This window comes from Schistocerca cancellata, chromosome 6 (assembly GCF_023864275.1).
Source record: "Schistocerca cancellata isolate TAMUIC-IGC-003103 chromosome 6, iqSchCanc2.1, whole genome shotgun sequence".
NCBI classification, from domain to species: domain Eukaryota; kingdom Metazoa; phylum Arthropoda; class Insecta; order Orthoptera; family Acrididae; genus Schistocerca; species Schistocerca cancellata.
Window position 1 is genome coordinate 192,603,540 of NC_064631.1, and position 20,345 is coordinate 192,623,884.

The 20,345-nt window shown below is 39.5% G+C and overlaps 1 protein-coding gene across 1 annotated transcript in view; it reads left to right on the top strand.

Annotated features, from left to right (window-relative positions):
- Nucleotides 1-7,403, top strand: part of LOC126190894 (nuclear pore complex protein Nup160 homolog) — a 94,870-nt gene extending 87,467 nt beyond the window's left edge. The window contains exons 4-5 of the mRNA XM_049931508.1: nt 6,428-6,805; nt 6,917-7,403. Of these exons, the coding sequence (XP_049787465.1) occupies nt 6,428-6,805; nt 6,917-6,922 (384 nt within the window). The 3' untranslated portion in view covers nt 6,923-7,403. The remainder of the gene's footprint in view (nt 1-6,427; nt 6,806-6,916) is intronic.
- The last annotated feature ends 12,942 nt before the right edge of the window (nt 7,404-20,345 follow it).

Below are 20,345 nucleotides of genomic sequence, written 5' to 3' on the forward strand. Positions count from 1 at the left end.
TAATTCTGCCTTGTGACAGCAGTGTGCCAGAGGTTAAGTGGTCAGGCTTTGATAGTGGGCATCCAGGGCTGCTTTAAATGACAAAACAGGAAATTAAGTACAATAAAGATTATATATTTCAATATACGGAGTACAAATGGCGCGCCTAGGGTCGGAAGTTAACAGGTTTGGGCCAGTCTAGGAGGCCGAACAATTAAAATGGGCAGCAGAAGGGGAAGCGGTTCATGTTAACTCACGTTGGTGGCCGGTCGTGAAAAGCAGAGCCAGAGGCTCTGCCTTCCAAAAAGACGTCTGTTCTGCTCGAGGTCTGGATTACAAGAGAGAGGGGCAACTGTGTTCTGCACCACAGACCACTCCAGTGTCCACTCACATGATCGGTATCCCACGCACGCTGTTGGCTAAAACCAATGGCGTGAATTTGCGAGCAGTTTCAGCAGAGGGCTCAGGGCGTCTCCTGTCAGCAGCTTTAACTGGACAGAACTGCTTCAGTTTTGAAAGGCAAGTGACTTGTGTCACGTAGACACGGCATGAATTACTCTGGGAGAAAACTTGTAAAGATTCCACTGGGCCTTTGAAATAAATTTCTTAAACTAGTTCCCTAGAATATTACTTAACTGGCTGCCATCCTGTACACCCTATTTCCCCAGCAGAATGGGCTCTCTTAGCTGCAAGGTTTGGCACACCAGCATCTGGCAGTCTATAAGCTTGAAGTCCCTGTTCCTGTGTCAAAAATCAGATTTGCCAATCATAGTAAACAATATATAATATCATATGGTTGAAGACCATACATGTAATAGCTAAAAAAGTATTTGTGGGGGTGGATTTGTTCTCGGGGAGATGTCAAGACCTTTTTTTTAATTTCTGGGTGGGGGAGGGTTTCCCCCCCCCCCCCTTGGGGCACCATTTCTCCCCCAAACCCATCCACTGTTACATGTATAGTGAGAAGTGTAACAACAAACAAACAAAAATTATGTGCTTTCAGAGAGTGGGATGCATCTACAATAGGAAGTATCCTAGAGTGGTGACGCATGCATACTAAACTTTATTGACACATTGTATCATATGCACGACATGACAAATACCATGTTGGATGACATGATGGCATGTGTTACATAATACGACATGACATGTTATGTCATGTTACGTTACTTGACATGATACAGTATATTGTGTGACATGGGTAGTAACACTGACAAGTAACAAAGTGGGAATATCTCAAGATGTTTTGATTTAAATGTCTTTGAAGCAGCCATGTTAGCAAAATACTTCTTTTACATCCCTAACTCTGACAAGGACATATTTGTGTGATATGGCAGGAGCATTTTTCATTGTGGTATTTAATTTTATGTTTGTATTCCTTTTTGCCTGCTTCATTTACTCCATTTTTATATTTTCTTCTTTCAACAATTAAATTCAATATTTCTTCTGTCACCCAAGGATTTCTACTAGCCCTCGTCTTTTTACCTACTTGATCCTCTGCTGCCTTCACGACTTCATCCCTCAAAGCTACCCATTCTTCTTCTACTGTCCATTCTTGTCATTTGTTCCCTTATGCTCGTCAGTTGTTCCCTTATGCTCTCCCTGAAACTCTGTACAACCTCTGGTTTAGTCAGTTTATCCAGTTTATCTCCTTAAATTCCCACCTTTTTGCAGTTTTCTCAGTTTTAATCTACAGTTCATAACCAATAGATTGTGGTCAGAGTCCACATCTGCCCCTGGAAATGCCTTACAATTTAAAACCTGGTTCCTAAATCTCTGTCTTACTATTATATAATCTATCTGAAACCTGTCAGTATCTCCAGGCTTCTTCCATGTATAAAATCTTCTTTTATGATTCTTGAACCAAGTGTTAGCTATGATTATGTTATGCTCTTTGCAAAATTCTACCAGGCGACTTCCTCTTTCATTTCTTACCCCCAATTCATATTCACCTACTACATTTCCTTCTCTTCCTTTTCCTACTATCGAATTCCAGTCACCCACGACTATTAAATTTTCGTCTCCCTTCACTATCTGAATAATTTCTTTTGTCTCATCATACATTTCTTCAATTTCTTCATCAGCTGCAGAGCTAGTTGGCATATAAACTTGTACTACTGTAGTAGGCGTGGGCTTCATGTCTATCTTGGCCACAATAATGCGTTCACTATGCTGTTTGTAGTAGCTTACTCGCACTCCTATTTTTTTATTCATTATTAAACCTACTCCTGCATTACCCCTATTTGATTTTGTGTTTATAACCCTGTATTCACCTGACCAAAAGCCTTGTTCCTCCTGCCACTGAACTTTGCTAATTCCCACTATATCTAACTGTATCCTATCGATTTCTCTTTCTAAATTTTCTAACCTACCTGCCCGATTAAGGGATCTGACATTCCACACACTGATCCGTAGAATGACAGTTTTCTTTCTCCTGATAACGACATCCTCTTGAGTAGTCCCCGCCCGGAGATCCGAATGGGGGACTATTTTACCTCCGGAATATTTTACCCAAGAGGACGCCATCATCATTTAACCGTACAGTAAAGCTGCATGCCCTCGGGAAAAATTACGGCTGTAATTTCCCCTTGCTTTCAGCCGTTCGCAGTACCAGCAGAGCAAGGCCCTTTTGGTTAGTATTACAAGGCCAGATCAGTCAATCATCCAGACTGTAGCCCCTGCAACTACTGAAAAGGCTGCTGCCCCTCTTCAGGAACCACACGTTTGTCTGGCCTCTCAACAGATACCCCTCTGTTGTGGTTGCACCTACAGCACGGCAATCTGTATCACTGAGGCACACAAGCCTCCCCACCAACGGCAAGGGCTGTGGTTCATTGGGGGGGGGGGGGGGGCTAGATTAAGAAAAGGCAAACCTATGTTTATAGCATTTGTAGACTTAGAGAAAGCTTTTGACAATGCTGACTGGAATACTCTCTTTCAAATTCTGAAGGTGGCAGGGGTAAAATACAAGGAGTGAAAGGCTATTTACAATTTGTACAGAAACCAGACGGCGGTTATAAGAGTCGAGGGGCACGAAAGGGAAGCAGTAGTTGGGAAGGGAGTGAGACAGGGTTGTAGCCTCTCCCCAATGTTATTCAATCTGTATATTGAGCAAGCAGGAAAGGATACAAAAGAAAAATTCGGAGTAGGTATTACAATCCATGGAGAACAAATAAAAACTTTGAGGTTCGCCGATGACATTGTAATTCTGTCAAAGACAGCAAAGGAACTGGAAGAGCAGTTGAACGAAATGGACAGTGTCTTGAAACGAGTATATAAGGTGAACATCAACAAAAGCAAAACGAGGATAAAGGAATGTAGTCGAATTAAATCGGGTGATGCTGAGGGAATTAGATTAGGAAATGAGACACTTAAAGTAGTAAAGGAGTTTAGCTATTTTGGGAGCAAAATAACTAATGATGGTCGAAGTAGAGAGGATATAAAATGTAGACTGGCAATGGCAAGGAAAGTGTTTCTGAAGAAGAGAAATTTGTTAACATCGAGTATAGATTTGGCAGGAAGTCGTTTCTGAAAGTATTTGTATGGAGTGTAGCCATGTATGGAAGTGAAACATGGATGGTAAATAGTTTGGACAAGAAGAGTATAGAAGCTTTCGAAATGTGGTGCTACAGAAGAATGCTGAAGATTAGATGGGTAGATTACATAAATAATGAGGATGTATTGAATAGAATTGGGGAGAGGAGGAGTTTGTGGCATAACTTGACTAGAAGAAGGGATCGGTTGGTAGGACTTGTTCTGAGGCATCAAGGGATCACAAATTTAGCATTGGAAGGCAGCGTGGAGGGTAAAAATCGTAGAGGGAGACCTAGAGATGAATACACTAAGCAGATTCAGAAGGATGTAGGCTGCAGTACGTACTGGGAGATGAAGCAGCTTGCACAGGATAGAGTAGCATGGAGACCTGCATCAAACCAGTCTCAGGACTGAAGACCACAACAACAACAAAAACAACATCATTTAATTTTATAACAAACTTTGCAAATTACTTCTTTGCATTTGTTTGCATGATATGTTCTGCAACTGAAAACAAATATGGCTGGGGATTTAATTATTTGCAAAATGAAGATTATAATAGAAATTAATGTAGTAATTTTCATTGCCTAATTTATTGTCTTTATTCAATGTATTTTGATGTCCTTGTTGGATCAAGTAGAAAAATGTTTCTGTTTATATTCAGGGTTTGGTCTGAAATGTGCACCTTGAAACAAATTGATGCAGACATTTTATTTTTCACACATTGTTCAATTCTCTTCATTATGAGACATCACAATTCCAATATTCAGGTATGTCTGAAACTCAGAACTCCTGCCAACTACATACACCAGCAGCTTGTCATAACTAACTGAGAACAAAAGAGATAGTGCGTCTGTCGCTGAAGTTCTTTATCATAATGAGTTTGTTATTGATAATGTATTTTTGTGTTTTTTAAGTACATAATTAACAATTTTAATGATGATCACTTCAAATGGAGGTTAATCCAGTAATGATGAATAATTAAGTTCTTTGAAAAACAGCAACATTAATACCCTTTCACACAGTATTTATATAAGTGTTCGACATTACTTTATTGGTATCGTTAAAACTGTAAAGAATGCAAAATTATAATTTCGAACTTGTCTATATCCTACAGTAAATTTATGATGTGGATTGAGTAATCCATTTCCTTTGTATTGAATAAGCCATTTCTTTTAATGTATCAACAAGTACTATACATAGTGAAAGGTTTGCTTTTGATCAGTTCCATTATGTGATGCATCTTGGGAATTGTAAATTTTCCACCCAGCACTTTCCTTTAATATAAAAAAATAAATAAAATAAAAAAACAGGCTGTTAAAAAGTATTCCGTATTTGAAGAGGTAGTATGTGCAGTAAACATGGGCCCTAAAATGAATATAGTAAGAGCTATGAGTGCTTGTTCAGTAGAAGAGATTTGTTTCACAGTAGTGAAGATGAAGTAGTGCTAAAAGCTCTTAAGGTGTGCATTTTAGAGTCCACTTTTTAAGACTTTTAAAAAATGTTTGGTCCATACTACCACTTCTCAAAACATGGAACACTTTTTTAACAACCTACATATGATGGTATGGTGAAAACACAGGTCACCGTAGCATTGAAATTTTGTAGTTATGTTTGACTAATGTTGTACAATCACATAATGTAAATATTAGTTTAGTCTGTCGTATGGCCTTTTGTAAGAGAAGGGTTGTGTTGCTTTCAAATTGATAATCAGTGCAAAAATAAGTCTTTGTTTAGGGCAGTTTATTGCCAAAAGGGATTCCTCTAGAGTTTAGTCAAGATTGTTTGTAAGTCTGCTCCTTCATGTTTCGCAACAAAAAAATTACAGGTTTGGATCGTCTCAGTGGAAAAACATGGACAAAATGTATTGACCTACAACATATGAAAATAATGATTTTACTGTCAGAGTGAAGTTTTCACTTTGCCCTAGTCTAATTAACAAACTGAGTACTTCCTTGAGTTTTTAAAATACTTGCAGTTGTGATGAAAAAGTATGTGTATTTTCTTTGAGGTTTGCCATTACAATAATGTTAAGACCAGGATCCAGAATTAGGCATATTGCGATATAACCTCTGCTAAACACCAAAGTGACAATTTAAATTATTACTGTTTGGAGTACTGTTTTTAACCTCCAGAATCATATGATGTATTAAGTAGGTGCTCATTTTTGCAGCTAAAACAGATATAACAGCTTTAACTCTTTTCTGTTATCATTTTCCTACTCAGTTGGTGGCAGTTTAATTAAAATTAGGGGAAACTTAAATTAACAGTTAAAAACCAGCATTGTTGTGACATGGTCACCAGAAGGAAAACAACTGAACTAGCTCTGACATCTTTCTTATAAGTTGGCTCTGATTGTTTTATGATACTTTGCGTTGAAATTAAAATCTCTGGATGGTTAGATTTATTGAAGACAGAGCTGGTCACACAAATCGACAGTGGTGTATTACCACACAAATCGTGTCAACTGACACCCCAAATTCTTCCACTGTACGAAATTATTCAGCAGTAATTTTCCATTAATTAATCAATATGTCACAATGAGATGGAATGGCTGGTTAGTACTTACCTTCAGGATGTGAAATATGTAGCACTGCTGATTGATGCATAAAAGTTTGACAGTATCTTGGCTTTTGAACCTTAGTCCCTTTGTTAGGGAGGGAAAAGAATTGGATTGTGGACGATAAAAAGGGAGATTACTCAGGCCCCAAGAACGGGAGAATTTTATCTAGTAATTACAACCATTTAATAAAGAAATTATACCACTGAGTAACTTTTATGCCTTTGCTCTCTTTGTAAAATGTTCGTCCAACTTTGTAATTTTTAAGTAGCTGAGTGATTATTTTTCCATTTCTCTTTCTTGCCCCATGTTATTCTCTCTGTGTGCTTTTTAAGTTGATAATTTTATTTTCAGGCTATTACTGAAAGATTATTGCTACTTGATATGCAAATACCTCACTGGATTCAGGATTACTACTGTCAGTATAACCCCACAGAATACCTTCGACTACTTTTACGTTATGGTCAGTTTGAGAATGCTGCTGCTTTGGCTGAAAAATATTTGCAGACAGCTATGGGTGTCAGCCACCACAGATTTGGCATGAAGCACACACTTCGTGATGCTCCATTTCCAACATATGTTCCTATTCATCTGATAGATGTGCTTTTGTTAGAAATGGATGGAAATCAAAGACTTCAAGAAGCATTTGAAAGTTTAACTAAACTTAAAGACCAATACATAAAAACAGTGACAAGTGAGAATATTACATTGTTCCAGCGAAGGCGGAATGAGGTAATTGTATTATCATAGTTACAGTCCATCACATTTATTATCAATGTTATGTTGCACAATAATTTAATATTTACAAAATTGACTTTCATCCAAATGTATTTTCATTTTCAGGAGTGAATTTTATGAAGTTCAGCAACCAAATTGATGATAAAATGTGCTGCTACACATAAAAACCTGTGCTGCACACAGCACCATTTAGAAGGTGTTTTTATTCATCTCATGAGGAGAAAATCAGACATTTTGTTTTGTACACTTTTTACAGTTATTTTTCAAGTGATAGCCCAAGTGGCAGTTTTAAGTAAATGTCTTGTTGAAGTTTTTGTATATTAAATTAATGAAATTTGTTGTGTATTTATTTCATGTGTAGTGAACAGTGGAAGAAACCCATTTTATCACGTACTTAATCTAATGCAGTGACCACTTGAACCGAGTATTGTGTTATAGAAGTTTTTAAAACATTTTCTCTACTTTTAAAGAACATCCATACCAGAAGTACGACTGTTCAAATGATGATATATTTTTGTACATTGTTTTGTACTTGGTGCTGAAATAAATTAGTTACTGCTATCTTTGTTAAGCAAAGAATGGTGGGAGAAAAGTTCCAAGATGAAGTTATTTTATTGTTTATGTTCTTTAATCTTTTAAGTTTATTCTGGCCAAAATGGTTTTTTTTCCCCCAAATGAGTGTCATTCTGTATAAGTTCATCGTAAGAAGGGAGGGGGATTAGGTTTGAAGGTGGTTATGAGAACCTGAGACAGCAAAAGCTTGGCTAGGGCAAGGATGAGGACTGCATTTTGTCAGTACCTCTTCCAAAGGATCCATCCCAGTAATCACCTTTATCAGTTTAGGTATACCATGGCCAAATAAATCCATATTACTAGACAGATTCAAATGCTGCTCCCTCCATTCCACTGTATTAACCAATTATGCCCCATTTGACAATGTATTGTGTGTGCTGAACAGGTGGTTTGAGAACGAGGGTGCAGATAAAATACAGGAAATGACAGTATTGCATGATACACTGATAAGCCAAAACATTATGACTGCTGCCTGGTGGCGTTTCGGGTATGTGACGTGGTAGCAGAAGTATTTAAGTGGAGCAGACACAGATGTGTAATCACCCTAGCTAAGATATGGGCTGCAAATGGGGAAATCCATTGACATAAGCAACTTTGACAAAGGGCAGATGATTATTACTCAGAGCCTGTGAATGAGTATCTCGAAAATGGCGAAACTGGTCAAATGTTCATGGGCTACTGTTATGAGCATCTATGGAAAGAGGTAGGAGGGCGGTGAAACTACCACTAGACGCTAAATGGTTAGACATCAACTCTCTTCACAGAACACGGGGTTCGGAGGCTTGTCTGCTCTGTAAAGTAGGATAGATGGTGATTTGTGGCATCTCTACGGAAAGAGTAAAATGCTGGTGCACACACAAGTGTTTCAGAGCACACTGTTCATTACACAGTGTTCAACATGGAGGTCTGCAGAAAATTACCCCTACGTGTTCACCAGTTGACCCAACAACATTGTCAGTAAGATTGCAGTGGGCACAGAACCATTGGGATTCAACCGTCGATCAGTGGAAAAGTATTGTCTCCTTGGGTGATTCTCATTTTTGCTACACTAGGTCGATTGTCGAACGGCGGCTCGAAATGTGCGTGTACCATGGATGCAGGCTGATGGGAAAAGTATCATGCTGTGAGAGACATTCTTCTGTGCTTGTATGGGACCTGTGCTAGTAATCAAAGACACGCTGACAGCTGCAAACCACTTGTTTCCCTTCATACTTGATGTCTTCCCTGATGCACTAGACTTGCATTCAGGAGGGTGATGATTCAAACCTATGTCCGATCATCCAGATTTAGGTATTCTATGATTTCCCAAAATCGCTTCAAGTGAATGCTGAGATGGTTCCTTTGATAGGGCACAGTTGTTTTCCTTTCCCATCCTTGACACAATCCGAGCTTGTGCCCCGTCTTTAATGACCTTGGTGTCGATGGGAGATTAAAACCACTCTTCCTTCTTCTCTTGTGTTTTGGAACCAGAATCATGCTTCAGTGGTTTGAAGAGCATTTTAGTGAACTGACATTGCTGTCTCGGTGGCCAAGTTCGCCTGATGTAAATCCTATGGAACCCATCTGGGTTGCTATTGGGTGTCATCCCCGTGTATGCTAAGTCAGCAGCTGCCCGTTATTTACATGAATTACATTACCTGTGCATAGACATCTAATGCCACATACCTTCTCAAACCTACCAACAAACTGTTGAATCCCTTATATGCAGAATCAGTGATGTATTTAATTCCAAAGATGGACAAATAAGCTATTAAGCAGGTGGTCATAATGTTTGGCTCATCAGTGTGCAAGGAGCTAATATATACAACAGGTACTATCAGCAATCCATACTGAGTATTGTATATATTGGCTACCCACATATGCCATAATGGAAGAATTCAACTGTGTTTACATTTGTTTGTGCTTATTTAAAAAAGTCTGAAAATCCTGCTTTGTTGGAAATATGCACTGTGATTTGTTTTTGGTGTATAAAAGCAATTGAAGTTCATTGGCAGTTTGGTGGTGAAGTTTATGGAGGAAACACTACAAACAATGAAATGGTAAGAAAATGAGTTATGTGCAATTAAAGATGGTTGTCCTAATGTCAGTGAAGTGGGCAATTGTCTGTCATCATTGAAGAAAGCTGATGGAAAAAGTTTAAGAAAACAGACACTTAACAATTTTGGCATTATCTAATGAATTCCCTCTGGCTTGAAGAAATGTTTACAAAACTCGTACAGTACTAGCAGAAGTTGTACTGAGACAGGATACTGCAAATGCTGACTGAAGTACTAAAACCAATAAAATAATCAGTGTTTTGAGTTTTTATTTGATACAGTCACTAATTTTTCAGCCAAATTGTCACTAGAAATAAACATGGGTAGCTTATGGTTGCCAGATACAAACGAACAGTGCTTTAAGTTAGAGGCATTCCACATGACTGCAGAAAGTTGCGTAAAAAATTATGTGCACTGTGTGGGGTTTCCTGACTAGCGGGGTCCTCATATGGCTGGGGACATCTTGATTACCCTCCATATAACTCTCCACCTAGTAATAACCACATGTATCTGCACTTGAAAAGTATTCAGGTGGTTAGTACTATGATTATTACTGTAAACAGCCATTTGGTATATCAGGCAGCAGACTTTTATGACAATGACATTCAGATGTTGGTTGTACATTATAATAAGTGACTAAATGTTTGTGAAAATTCTTGTAATGTAGTTATAAGTGTAGGCACTCATGTAATAACAAAATTGTTTCAAAAAGTGCACATATGGTTAACATAAAAATTGTATTTTCCTTGTATGAGACACTTACTCACATGTGCAACTAAATTAAATTTGATTCACTGTTGTGGACTGAATAGCTTTTTCCGCTGAACTGAATTTTGTAGTTTCAAGATGTTTTTGCTTATTTTATTCTAAATGGTCTGATCTTTCATCTGTTCCATTTATCCCATCGTAAGTAATGCCATGGATATATGAATACAAAAATAATGGTGTGTGTTATGTTTCACAGGATAGGGAGATGATGACTTGCAATATTCTACAAAAGGTACAGGCTATCAGAGAGAGAGAGAGAGAGAGAGAGAGAGAGAGAGAGAGAGAGAGAGGGGGGGGGGGGGATGACAACAAAGGCATGATTTGCCACTTAGAATTACACAATGTATATAGTAATGGAACATCAGGACCACAGAGAGATGCACAGTCCTCTAGCGTAGCAACATACGTGGGTCGATCACGAAGGAATGGTTCAGCAAACCAAAAGGAAGGATTAAGGAACAGTAGTTCTTTATTCCTTTCTGTTTGGTCTTTTATCTGTTCAGCCGTTCCTAATTTCCACCCCAGACGCATTTTATTGGTCTCCTTAGGTCAGTCACCTCCCCCATCCCCACAACCACCATTGCCACCCAGGTGGTCATTTGTTCCAGTTGCACCGTTCTTCAGTCAGTTGTAGTTCCTTTCATTTATTGTGTTCATACTTTTTTTTTTTTTCAGTTTCTTGAAATCCTTTTTAGTTCTTTGGAAATGCTGTTTAGCATACGTGGCTTTTATAACTTGTAAAATTCTCATTTGAAGATTATGGAGCTGTGTTATATAAAACAATTCCATTCCATCAACTTTATCACTGGTAGCCAAGTGTGTACAGTGTGTAAACTTTTAGATGGCAGACCTCTCCCTAGTCCTGAATCGGTAGAAGTCGGGAGGCTTCGTTTGGCATGCAGTTTCGACTGCTGCCAACATTACGTAGCTGACTGTGTTGTACAAGGTAACCATTGTCGTCTGCTTCGTTATTGTTTTGAGCTGTACTGTTCTGCGTGTTTCTATTGTGCAAAACATTATCAAAATGAGTGAAGAGGAAGTTGCTGGCCCATCTTGGGAGTCGCCAACAACCCCTACCGGTAGGCCTACGGTTAGAAGGAAACCAGTATTACGTAGCGATGCTTGCAAAATACAGACAAACATATATATATATATATATATATATATATATATATATATATATATATATATATATATAGTTATAATAGAAGGAAACGTTCCATGAAGGAAAAATATACCTAAAAACAAAGATGATGTGACTTACCAAATGAAAGTGCTGGCAGGTCGACAGACACACAAACGAACACAAACATACACACAAAATTCAAGCTTTCGCAACAAACTGTTGCCTCATCAGGAAAGAGGGAAGGAGAGGGAAAGACGAAAGGATGTGGGTTTTAAGGGAGAGGGTAAGGAGTCATTCCAGTCCCGGGAGCGGAAAGACTTACCTTAGGGGGAAAAAAGGACGGGTATACACTCGCACACACACACATATCCATCCACACATATACAGACACAAGCAGACATTTATATATATATATATATACCTAAAAACAAAGATGATGTGACTTACCAAATGAAAGTGCTGGCAGGTCGACAGACACACAAACGGACACAAACATACACACAAAATTCAAGCTTTCGCAACAAACTGTTGCCTCATCAGGAAAGAGGGAAGGAGACGGAAAGACGAAAGGATGTGGGTTTTAAGGGAGAGGGTAAGGAGTCATTCCAGTCCCGGGAGCGGAAAGACTTACCTTAGGGGGAAAAAAGGACGGGTATACACTCGCACACACACACATATCCATCCACACATATACAGACACAAGCAGACATATTTAAGTCTTTAAATATGTCTGCTTGTGTCTGTATATGTGTGGATGGATATGTGTGTGTGTGCGCGAGTGTATACCCGTCCTTTTTTCCCCCTAAGGTAAGTCTTTCTGCTCCCGGGACTGGAATGACTCCTTACCCTCTCCCTTAAAACCCACATCCTTTCGTCTTTCCGTCTCCTTCCCTCTTTCCTGATGAGGCAACAGTTTGTTGCGAAAGCTTGAATTTTGTGTGTATGTTTGTGTCCGTTTGTGTGTCTGTCGACCTGCCAGCACTTTCATTTGGTAAGTCACATCATCTTTGTTTTTAGGTATATTTTTCCTTCGTGGAATGTTTCCTTCTATTATATGTAGATTTTAATGTACATGACGATTTCAGTTTCGTTTATGAACATTTAAAATGAGTTTTTCTTCCAAGCCTTTCGTCTTCTTTCGTGTAAGCATGACGCACAACTTGGAGTGCCAGCACTGCAACTGGTAGGCATGCCTTATTTGGGATGACTCCAGCTTCATAATGTAAAAATGAAGTTCCAAATATTTCCAGAATGAGATTTTCACTCTGCAGCGGAGTGTGCGCTGATATGAAACTTCCTGGCAGATTAAAACTGTGTGCCCGACCGAGACTCGAACTCGGGACCTTTGCCTTTCGCGGGCAAGTGCTCTAGCAACTGAGCTACCGAAGCACGACTCACGCCCGGTACTCACAGCTTTACTTCTGCCAGTACCTCGTCTCCTAAAGTTTGGAAGGTAGGAGACGAGGTACTGGCAGAAGTAAAGCTGTGAGTACCGGGCGTGAGTCGTGCTTCGGTAGCTCAGTTGCTAGAACACTTGCCCGCGAAAGGCAAAGGTCCCGAGTTCGAGTCTCGGTCGGCCACACAGTTTTAATCTGCCAGGAAGTTCCAAATATTTGTTGCAACACTAGAGAAAATGTGCCTGACAACTTATGTAAGACACCCTGTATATTGAGTTTCATATCCTATTAGTGTGAAGAAAATCAAGAGGGACAGCCCAATAACATGACCGTACCCGGAATCTGCAGGGTAACTCATCGTAGTTTTGGGGCGAATGGTAGAGAGCTTTCAGATCTCACAATAAATCGTTCTCGGAACACTTGTACATTCTGCCTTCAAAGAAAGAGCTTTCAATCTAATATCATGAAAAAGATAGATGCTATTCACCATATTAAGGAGGCACTGAGCCGTAGACAGGTACAACAGAAACAGCTATGCATCTGAGCTCTCTGACAAAAGGCTTTCTTCTAAAGCAACAGTGGCCGTGAGTTAGTGTGTGTGTGGGCACGTGCGTACGCGCGCAACTAAAACAGGTCATTTGGCCGAAAGCAGGGCAAAATGTATAAGTGTACTTGAGAACCATTTGTTATAAAATCTGAAAACTACCCATCATTCACAGAAAAACTAAAGTGAGTTATCCCTGCAGATTCTTGGTATTTTCATGTTATTGAGTACAGGACTTCTAGTTTTATATTCTGACTTTTTAAAATCCATACTGTATCACATTATTAGGTAAAAGAAGAATTGATGAACAAGTAAAAATAAAAGCATCCCAAAAAGAACCATTCCTCAGTTAACTAGTTTCCAAAGATGAACTAAACTGCCCATTTCTACATTGCAAAGACATATCTATTGAGGGGAGTTTGTAGTTCCAAAAGGGGTGCAGCACTGCTGATCATGATCTTGAAAGTATCTTTACCCATCTTTCAAAACCACAGAAACTACCAATGCAGTTTTATATAAGGAATGTGCATCAGCCAAGCAAGGTGATGACACACACTGTATTTGTCACACTGTAAACTCAATATGAAAATATTACACTGAGGTGACAAAAGTCATGGTGTGGGATAGCAATATGCACATATACAGATGGTGGTAGTATTGTGTACACTATGTATAAAAGGCTACTGCATTGGTAGAGCTTCCACGTGTACTCGGGTGATAATGTGAAAAGGTTTCCGATTTAATTATGGCTGCACGACAGGAATTAACAGACTTTGAATGTGGGATAGAAGTTGAAGCTACCTGCTTGGGACATTCCATTTTGGAAATCATTAGGGACTTCAATATTCTGAGATCCAAGTGTAAAGAGTGTGCCGAGACCACCAAATTTAAGGCGGTACCTCTCACTGTGGACAACACAGTGGCAGTCTCCACTCTTCTACCAAGAGCAGCGGCATTTGTGTAGAATTGTCCGTGCTAATGGACAAGCAGTGCTGCATGAAATAACTGCAAAAATCAATGTGGGACGTCCGACAAATGTATCTGTTAAGACAGTGGTGAAATTTGGCATTAATGGCTATGGCAGCTGACATTTGACATCGCCTGCAGTACCTCTCTAGGGGTCGGGACCATATCAGACGGATCCTAGACAACCTTGGCCTGGTCAGATGGGTCCCAGTTTCAGTTGGTAAGAACTGATGGTAGGGTTCTGAGTGCAGCACAGAAACTGTGAATCCAAGTTGACAACAAGGCACTGTGTAAGCTGATGTTGGCTCCATAATCGTGTGGGCAATGTTTACATTGACTGAAAGAAAATGGTTGTTAGGCTAACTGCAGACCATTTTTATGGATGACTGTGTGCCCTGCCGCTGGGCCACAATTAGCTTGAAGAACATACTAGGCAATTTGAGCAAATGATTTGGCCATCTAGATTGTGCGACATGATTCCCATCAAAAATTTATGGGATGTAATCGAGAAGTCAGTTTGTGCACATCATCTTGCACCAGCAACAATTTTGCAAATAAAATATTTCTGCAAGGGACTTCCAATGACTTGTTGAGTCTGTGCCACGTCAAGTTACTGCACTAGACTGGGCACAAGGAAGTCACACATGACTTTTGTTGCCTCAGTGTGTGTACTTGTGTGGCTATTGCCAATAAGTCTTTGAAAATATTTCTACGTTCAAAGCAAATATCTTAAAGCCATATACATTGAGCTACAATTTAGATGCTGTCATGCGGTTGTCCTGCAATTTTTTATAGAGGAATCTAGTTTGAAATCTCGCCTTTAACCCGCAAATAAAAACCAGGTAAAGCAGCTCAATTTTGTAGTTATTCTAACTTACCTGGAACCATATAGTATTATAACACGGGTAAATGGAATACTGCATACTTTATTCTGACTTGTGTTGAACATGGAAAGGAACAGATTTGGAAGTAGTTATCAGCTTAATACAGAGGAAACAAAAGAAAAATTTGGAGTAATAATTAAAGTCCATAAAGAAGAAATAAAAACTTTGTGGTTTGCTGATGATATTGTAATTCTGTCAGAGACAGCAAAGGACCTGGCAGAGCAGTTGAACGAAATGGACAGTGTCTTGAAAGGAGGATATAAGATGAACATTAACAAAAGCAAAACAATGATAATGGAATGTAGTTGAATTAAATGGGGTGATGCTGAGGGAATTAGATTAAGGAAATGAGACACTGAAAGTAGTACATGAGTTTTGCTATTTGGGGAGCAAAATAACTGATGATGGCCGAAGTAGGGAGGATATAAAATGTGGACTGGCAATGGCAAGGAAAGAGCTTCTGAAGAAGAGAAATTTGTTAATATTGAGTATAAATTTAAGTGTCAGAAAGTCGTTTCTGAAAGTATTTGTATGGGGTGTAGCCATGTGTGGAAGTGGAACATGTACGATAAATAGTTTAGACAAGAAGAGAATAGAAGCTTTCAAAATGTAGTGCAATAGAAGAATGCTGAAGATTAGAAGGGTAGATCACATAACTAATGATGGGGTACTGAATAGAATTGGGGAGAAGAGAAATTTGTGGCACAACTTGACTAGAAGAAGGGATTGGTTGGTAGGACATGTTCTGAGGCATCAAGGGATCACTAATTTAGTATTGGAGGGCAGCGTGGAAGGTAAAAACCGCAGAGGGAGGACAAGAGATGAATACACTCAGCAGATTCAGAAGAATGTAGGTTGCAGTAGGTACTGGGAGCTGAAGAAGCTTGCACAGGAGAGTAGCATGGTGAGCTGCATCAAACCAGTCTCTGGACTGAAGACCACAACATAGAAGAATCACTCCACAAGCAGTGCAGATTTGAACTGTTGTTGGCTAAATACTTCCAAAGTCCAAATGGCATAGAATTCTTAAGAATGTTGAACACACTTGCTGTGTGGTATCTGCACAGGAAAGTATGTATTATGGCTCTCCAGCATCAGGTGGTGATGTAATGCTAATGTACTTCTTTTCAAGGTCACAATAAAGTGGTTAAAACACTGCTGTGTGGTCACCTGTAACCACAACAGGAACTTCATACCTTATGCCTGGTGTGAAATATCCATCACTAAGTATGCAGCAGTCAATCTGTTGACCACATATTTTCTTTCTTATCCAATTACATAGATTAGTGGGCAGTGTTGTTATAGTGATAGGGGAGGGGATACGTAATTATTTCTCTGACGGTACTGATACTGTCTTCAGAATAACGGGTTAGTGGAAATGTTTAGATTTTTATTTGACCTACTGTTAATTAGGGCAAGACATAGATATTTCTACATTCCACAAACAAGTGAAAATTTGTTTCCCATTTGCAGAACATGTTTAAATACTTTCCTCTGCAGTGAGTTTTACATACTGAAAGCTGCATACCTCATGAGTTGTTAACACAGCTTAAATGTTCTACCATTGTATATTCTCTGTCAGAAAATACGTGTTTTACCATTCAGGCATACTGTTCAATAGTTCATCTCTGACATTTCCAGAGAGAATCCCATCACACCTCCTATTGAAGCAAAACAACTGAGGAAATTCAGGAGCTGTTACAGTGACATTTCCCATGCTTTGTTGAATTATGCATCAAGTCCACTTTGTCGAATTACACATCAAATCTATCACACTCAAATAGAAAAGCTGTGCAGTCCTCTACTGAAGATCTTGTATCACAGTCCTGCCCCAACTGGCAACTAACATTTCATCACCAGTGGACAGACTGCTTTCTACACTGGATAACAAAGTGGGACAAGCAATGTAAATAACATTTGTACCATATAACCTTTTCTCTTAAGCATTCCCTATGTACTGTAATGTGGTTAATTTCATCAAACATACTTTATTTCCCTTCCCCTGGAGGCAATCTACTTTGGACCATTGTTCCACATGCTGTTGTTACAATACTTTCATGTACTAATAACTGTATCTGTTTCAGTATCCCAAGTGACTGCAGTGAACTAAAACTCCACAATAATACTTTTGCCGTCTGGAGGAGGAAGGGGGCAGGGTGTTGCAATTTCTGGCCTTTAGTACAATCTGAACATCTTTTAATCATGTGTGCATTGCAAGTCTTATAATATCAAATCCTCATTCTGCAATCGAACGGAGTTTTTACAGGGTGACCCAATGAGCCCTTTGCTGTACATTCTTGCCACTGAAGAAGTACTCCGAACTGGAGAAAATGAAGATGATGTATATGTATATGCATACACTGACGACATAGCCATATGTTCAACAGACGTACAGAAGGTGCAGAAAATCACTGAGAAAATAAACAAATGGTGCAGTGAGCACAAACTATACATAAACATAACAAAGACAGAAATGGTATTTTTCAGAAAAGGAGGCAGAACACCCAATAATGCAGAAATTAACATCAGAGGACAAAAAATAAAAGTCTCATCAGTCTTTAAATACCTGAGGGCGACATTGCAACCAACAGCCAAATGCTTCACAAAACATACAACAGAATCTGCAGCCCAAGCAATAATAGCAATACAGGACATCAAAAACATCCGCCTACTCAGTCAAGAGATACACATGAAATTATTCAATGCAAAAATCTTGCCAATCCTGGCCTATGGGATGGAGGTTATATGGGACCACCTGACAGAAAAAAAATCTGACTTATCTAAAAAGAGCACTAGGTCTCTCAAAGACAACAAGGTCTAGACTAGTGTACCTGCTAGCGAGAGAGAAATTCGTAATTGAAGACATCAAACTTCGATATATGATGCCACAAACAGAGAGCAACTGAAGATCATGGAGGACAAATGAGAAAAAATATGGCACCGAAGCAATGACGAACCGCTCATGGACAGCACCAAACTTCGAGCTGTGACATGTCGTAACTAGACTTTCTATTCATGGCTTTCATCATCTAATTTTCAAAAACAAAACTTATCACGACCCAACCACAACATGTGTATGTGAACCGTGTAACGAACCCTGTCTACAATATCACGTAGAACTGTGCAGTAAAAAGAGTGAAATCAATAAATGAATATGCAAAAATGTAAATTGTTAAGCAAAGTAACTGTATATGGCTATTTGGCTGCAATTTTATTAAATAAAAATAATGATATCAAATCCTTAAATTTTTACCATGCATATGTGGCTATCCATATGTGAAGGTGCAGTTCATCCAGAAAATAGAATGTTCTTCTTAACTTGTAACTACTGTTGTTGCACCGTTACAGATAACATGACCATTACACCAACAATGATGTGGTTAGTTTGTAACAAATCTGAATATACAGGGTGTTTCAAAAATGACCGGTATATTTGAAACGGCAATAAAAACTAAACGAGCAGCGATAGAAATACACCGTTTGTTGCAATATGCTTGGGACAACAGTACATTTTCAGGCGGACAAACTTTCGAAATTACAGTAGTTACAATTTTCAACAACAGATGGCGCTGCAAGTGATGTGAAAGATATAGAAGACAACGCAGTCTGTGGGTGCGCCATTCTGTACGTCGTCTTTCTGCTGTAAGCGTGTGCTGTTCACAAAGTGCAAGTGTGCTGTGGACAACATGGTTTATTCCTTAGAACAGAGGATTTTTCTGGTGTTGGAATTCCACCGCCTAGAACACAGTGTTGTTGCAACAAGACGAAGTTTTCAACGGAGGTTTAATGTAACCAAAGGACCGAAAAGCGATACAATAAAGGATCTGTTTGAAAAATTTCAACGGACTGTGAACGTGACGGATGAACGTGCTGGAAAGGTAGGGCGACCGCGTACGGCAACCACAGAGGGCAACGCGCAGCTAGTGCAGCAGGTGATCCAACAGCGGCCTCGGGTTTCCGTTCGCCGTGTTGCAGCTGCGGTCCAAATGACGCCAACGTCCACATATCGTCTCATGCGCCAGAGTTTACACCTCTATCCATACAAAATTCAAACGCGGCAACCCCTCAGCGCTGCTACCATTGCTGCACGAGAGACATTCGCTAACGATATAGTGCACAGGATTGATGACGGCGATATGCATGTGGGCAGCATTTGGTTTACTGACGAAGCTTATTTTTACCTGGACGGCTTCGTCAATAAACAGAACTGGCACATATGGGGAACCGAAAAGCCCCATGTTGCAGTCCCATCGTCCCTGCATCCTCAAAAAGTACTGGTCTGGGCCGCCATTTCTTCCAAAGGAATCATTGGCCCATTTTTCAGATCCGAAACAATTACTGCATCTCACTATCTGGACATTCTTCGTCAATTTGTGGTGGTACAAACTGCCTTAGACGACACTGCGAACACCTCGTGGTTTATGCAAGATGGTGCCCGGCCACATCGCACGGCCGACGTCTTTAATTTCCTGAATGAATATTTCGATGATCGTGTGATTGCTTTGGGCTATCCGAAACATACAGGAGGCGGCGTGGATTGGCCTCCCTATTCGCCAGACATGAACCCCTGTGACTTCTTTCTGTGGGGACACGTAAAAGACCTGGTGTACCGCCAGAATCCAGAAACAATTGAACAGCTGAAGCAGTACATCTCATCTGCATGTGAAGCCATCCGCCAGACACGTTGTCAAAGGTTTCGGGTAATTTCATTCAGAGACTACGCCATATTATTGCTACGCATGGTGGATATGTGGAAAATATCGTACTATAGAGTTTCCCGGACCGCAGCGCCATCTGTTGTTGAAAATTGTAACTACTGTAATTTCGAAAGTTTGTCTGCCTGAAAATGTACTGTTGTCCCAAGCATATTGCAACAAACGGTGTATTTCTATCGCTGCTCGTTTAGTTTGTATTGCCGTTTCAAATATACCGGTCATTTTTGAAACACCCTGTATCTTTACCTTTAGAAGGCAACTTAATATGGGTCTAATCGGCCTTTATGTACTTTTATAAAAATAATCGTTAAACTGAAGATTAAGATACTTACAACAGCCTTCGTAAGCACATCAATAAGATGTCTTTTATGATGCTTCAAAATGCCATATTTCTATAAGTGCTGCAATTGAGTATACATTACATCTGTGCACACTCAAATTTGCAGACATTTGGGGGACTTGCCTCTACAGAATAGCTGGAAATATTTTATGTTTTCGCTGTTTCTTTGAACCTATTCTCATGAT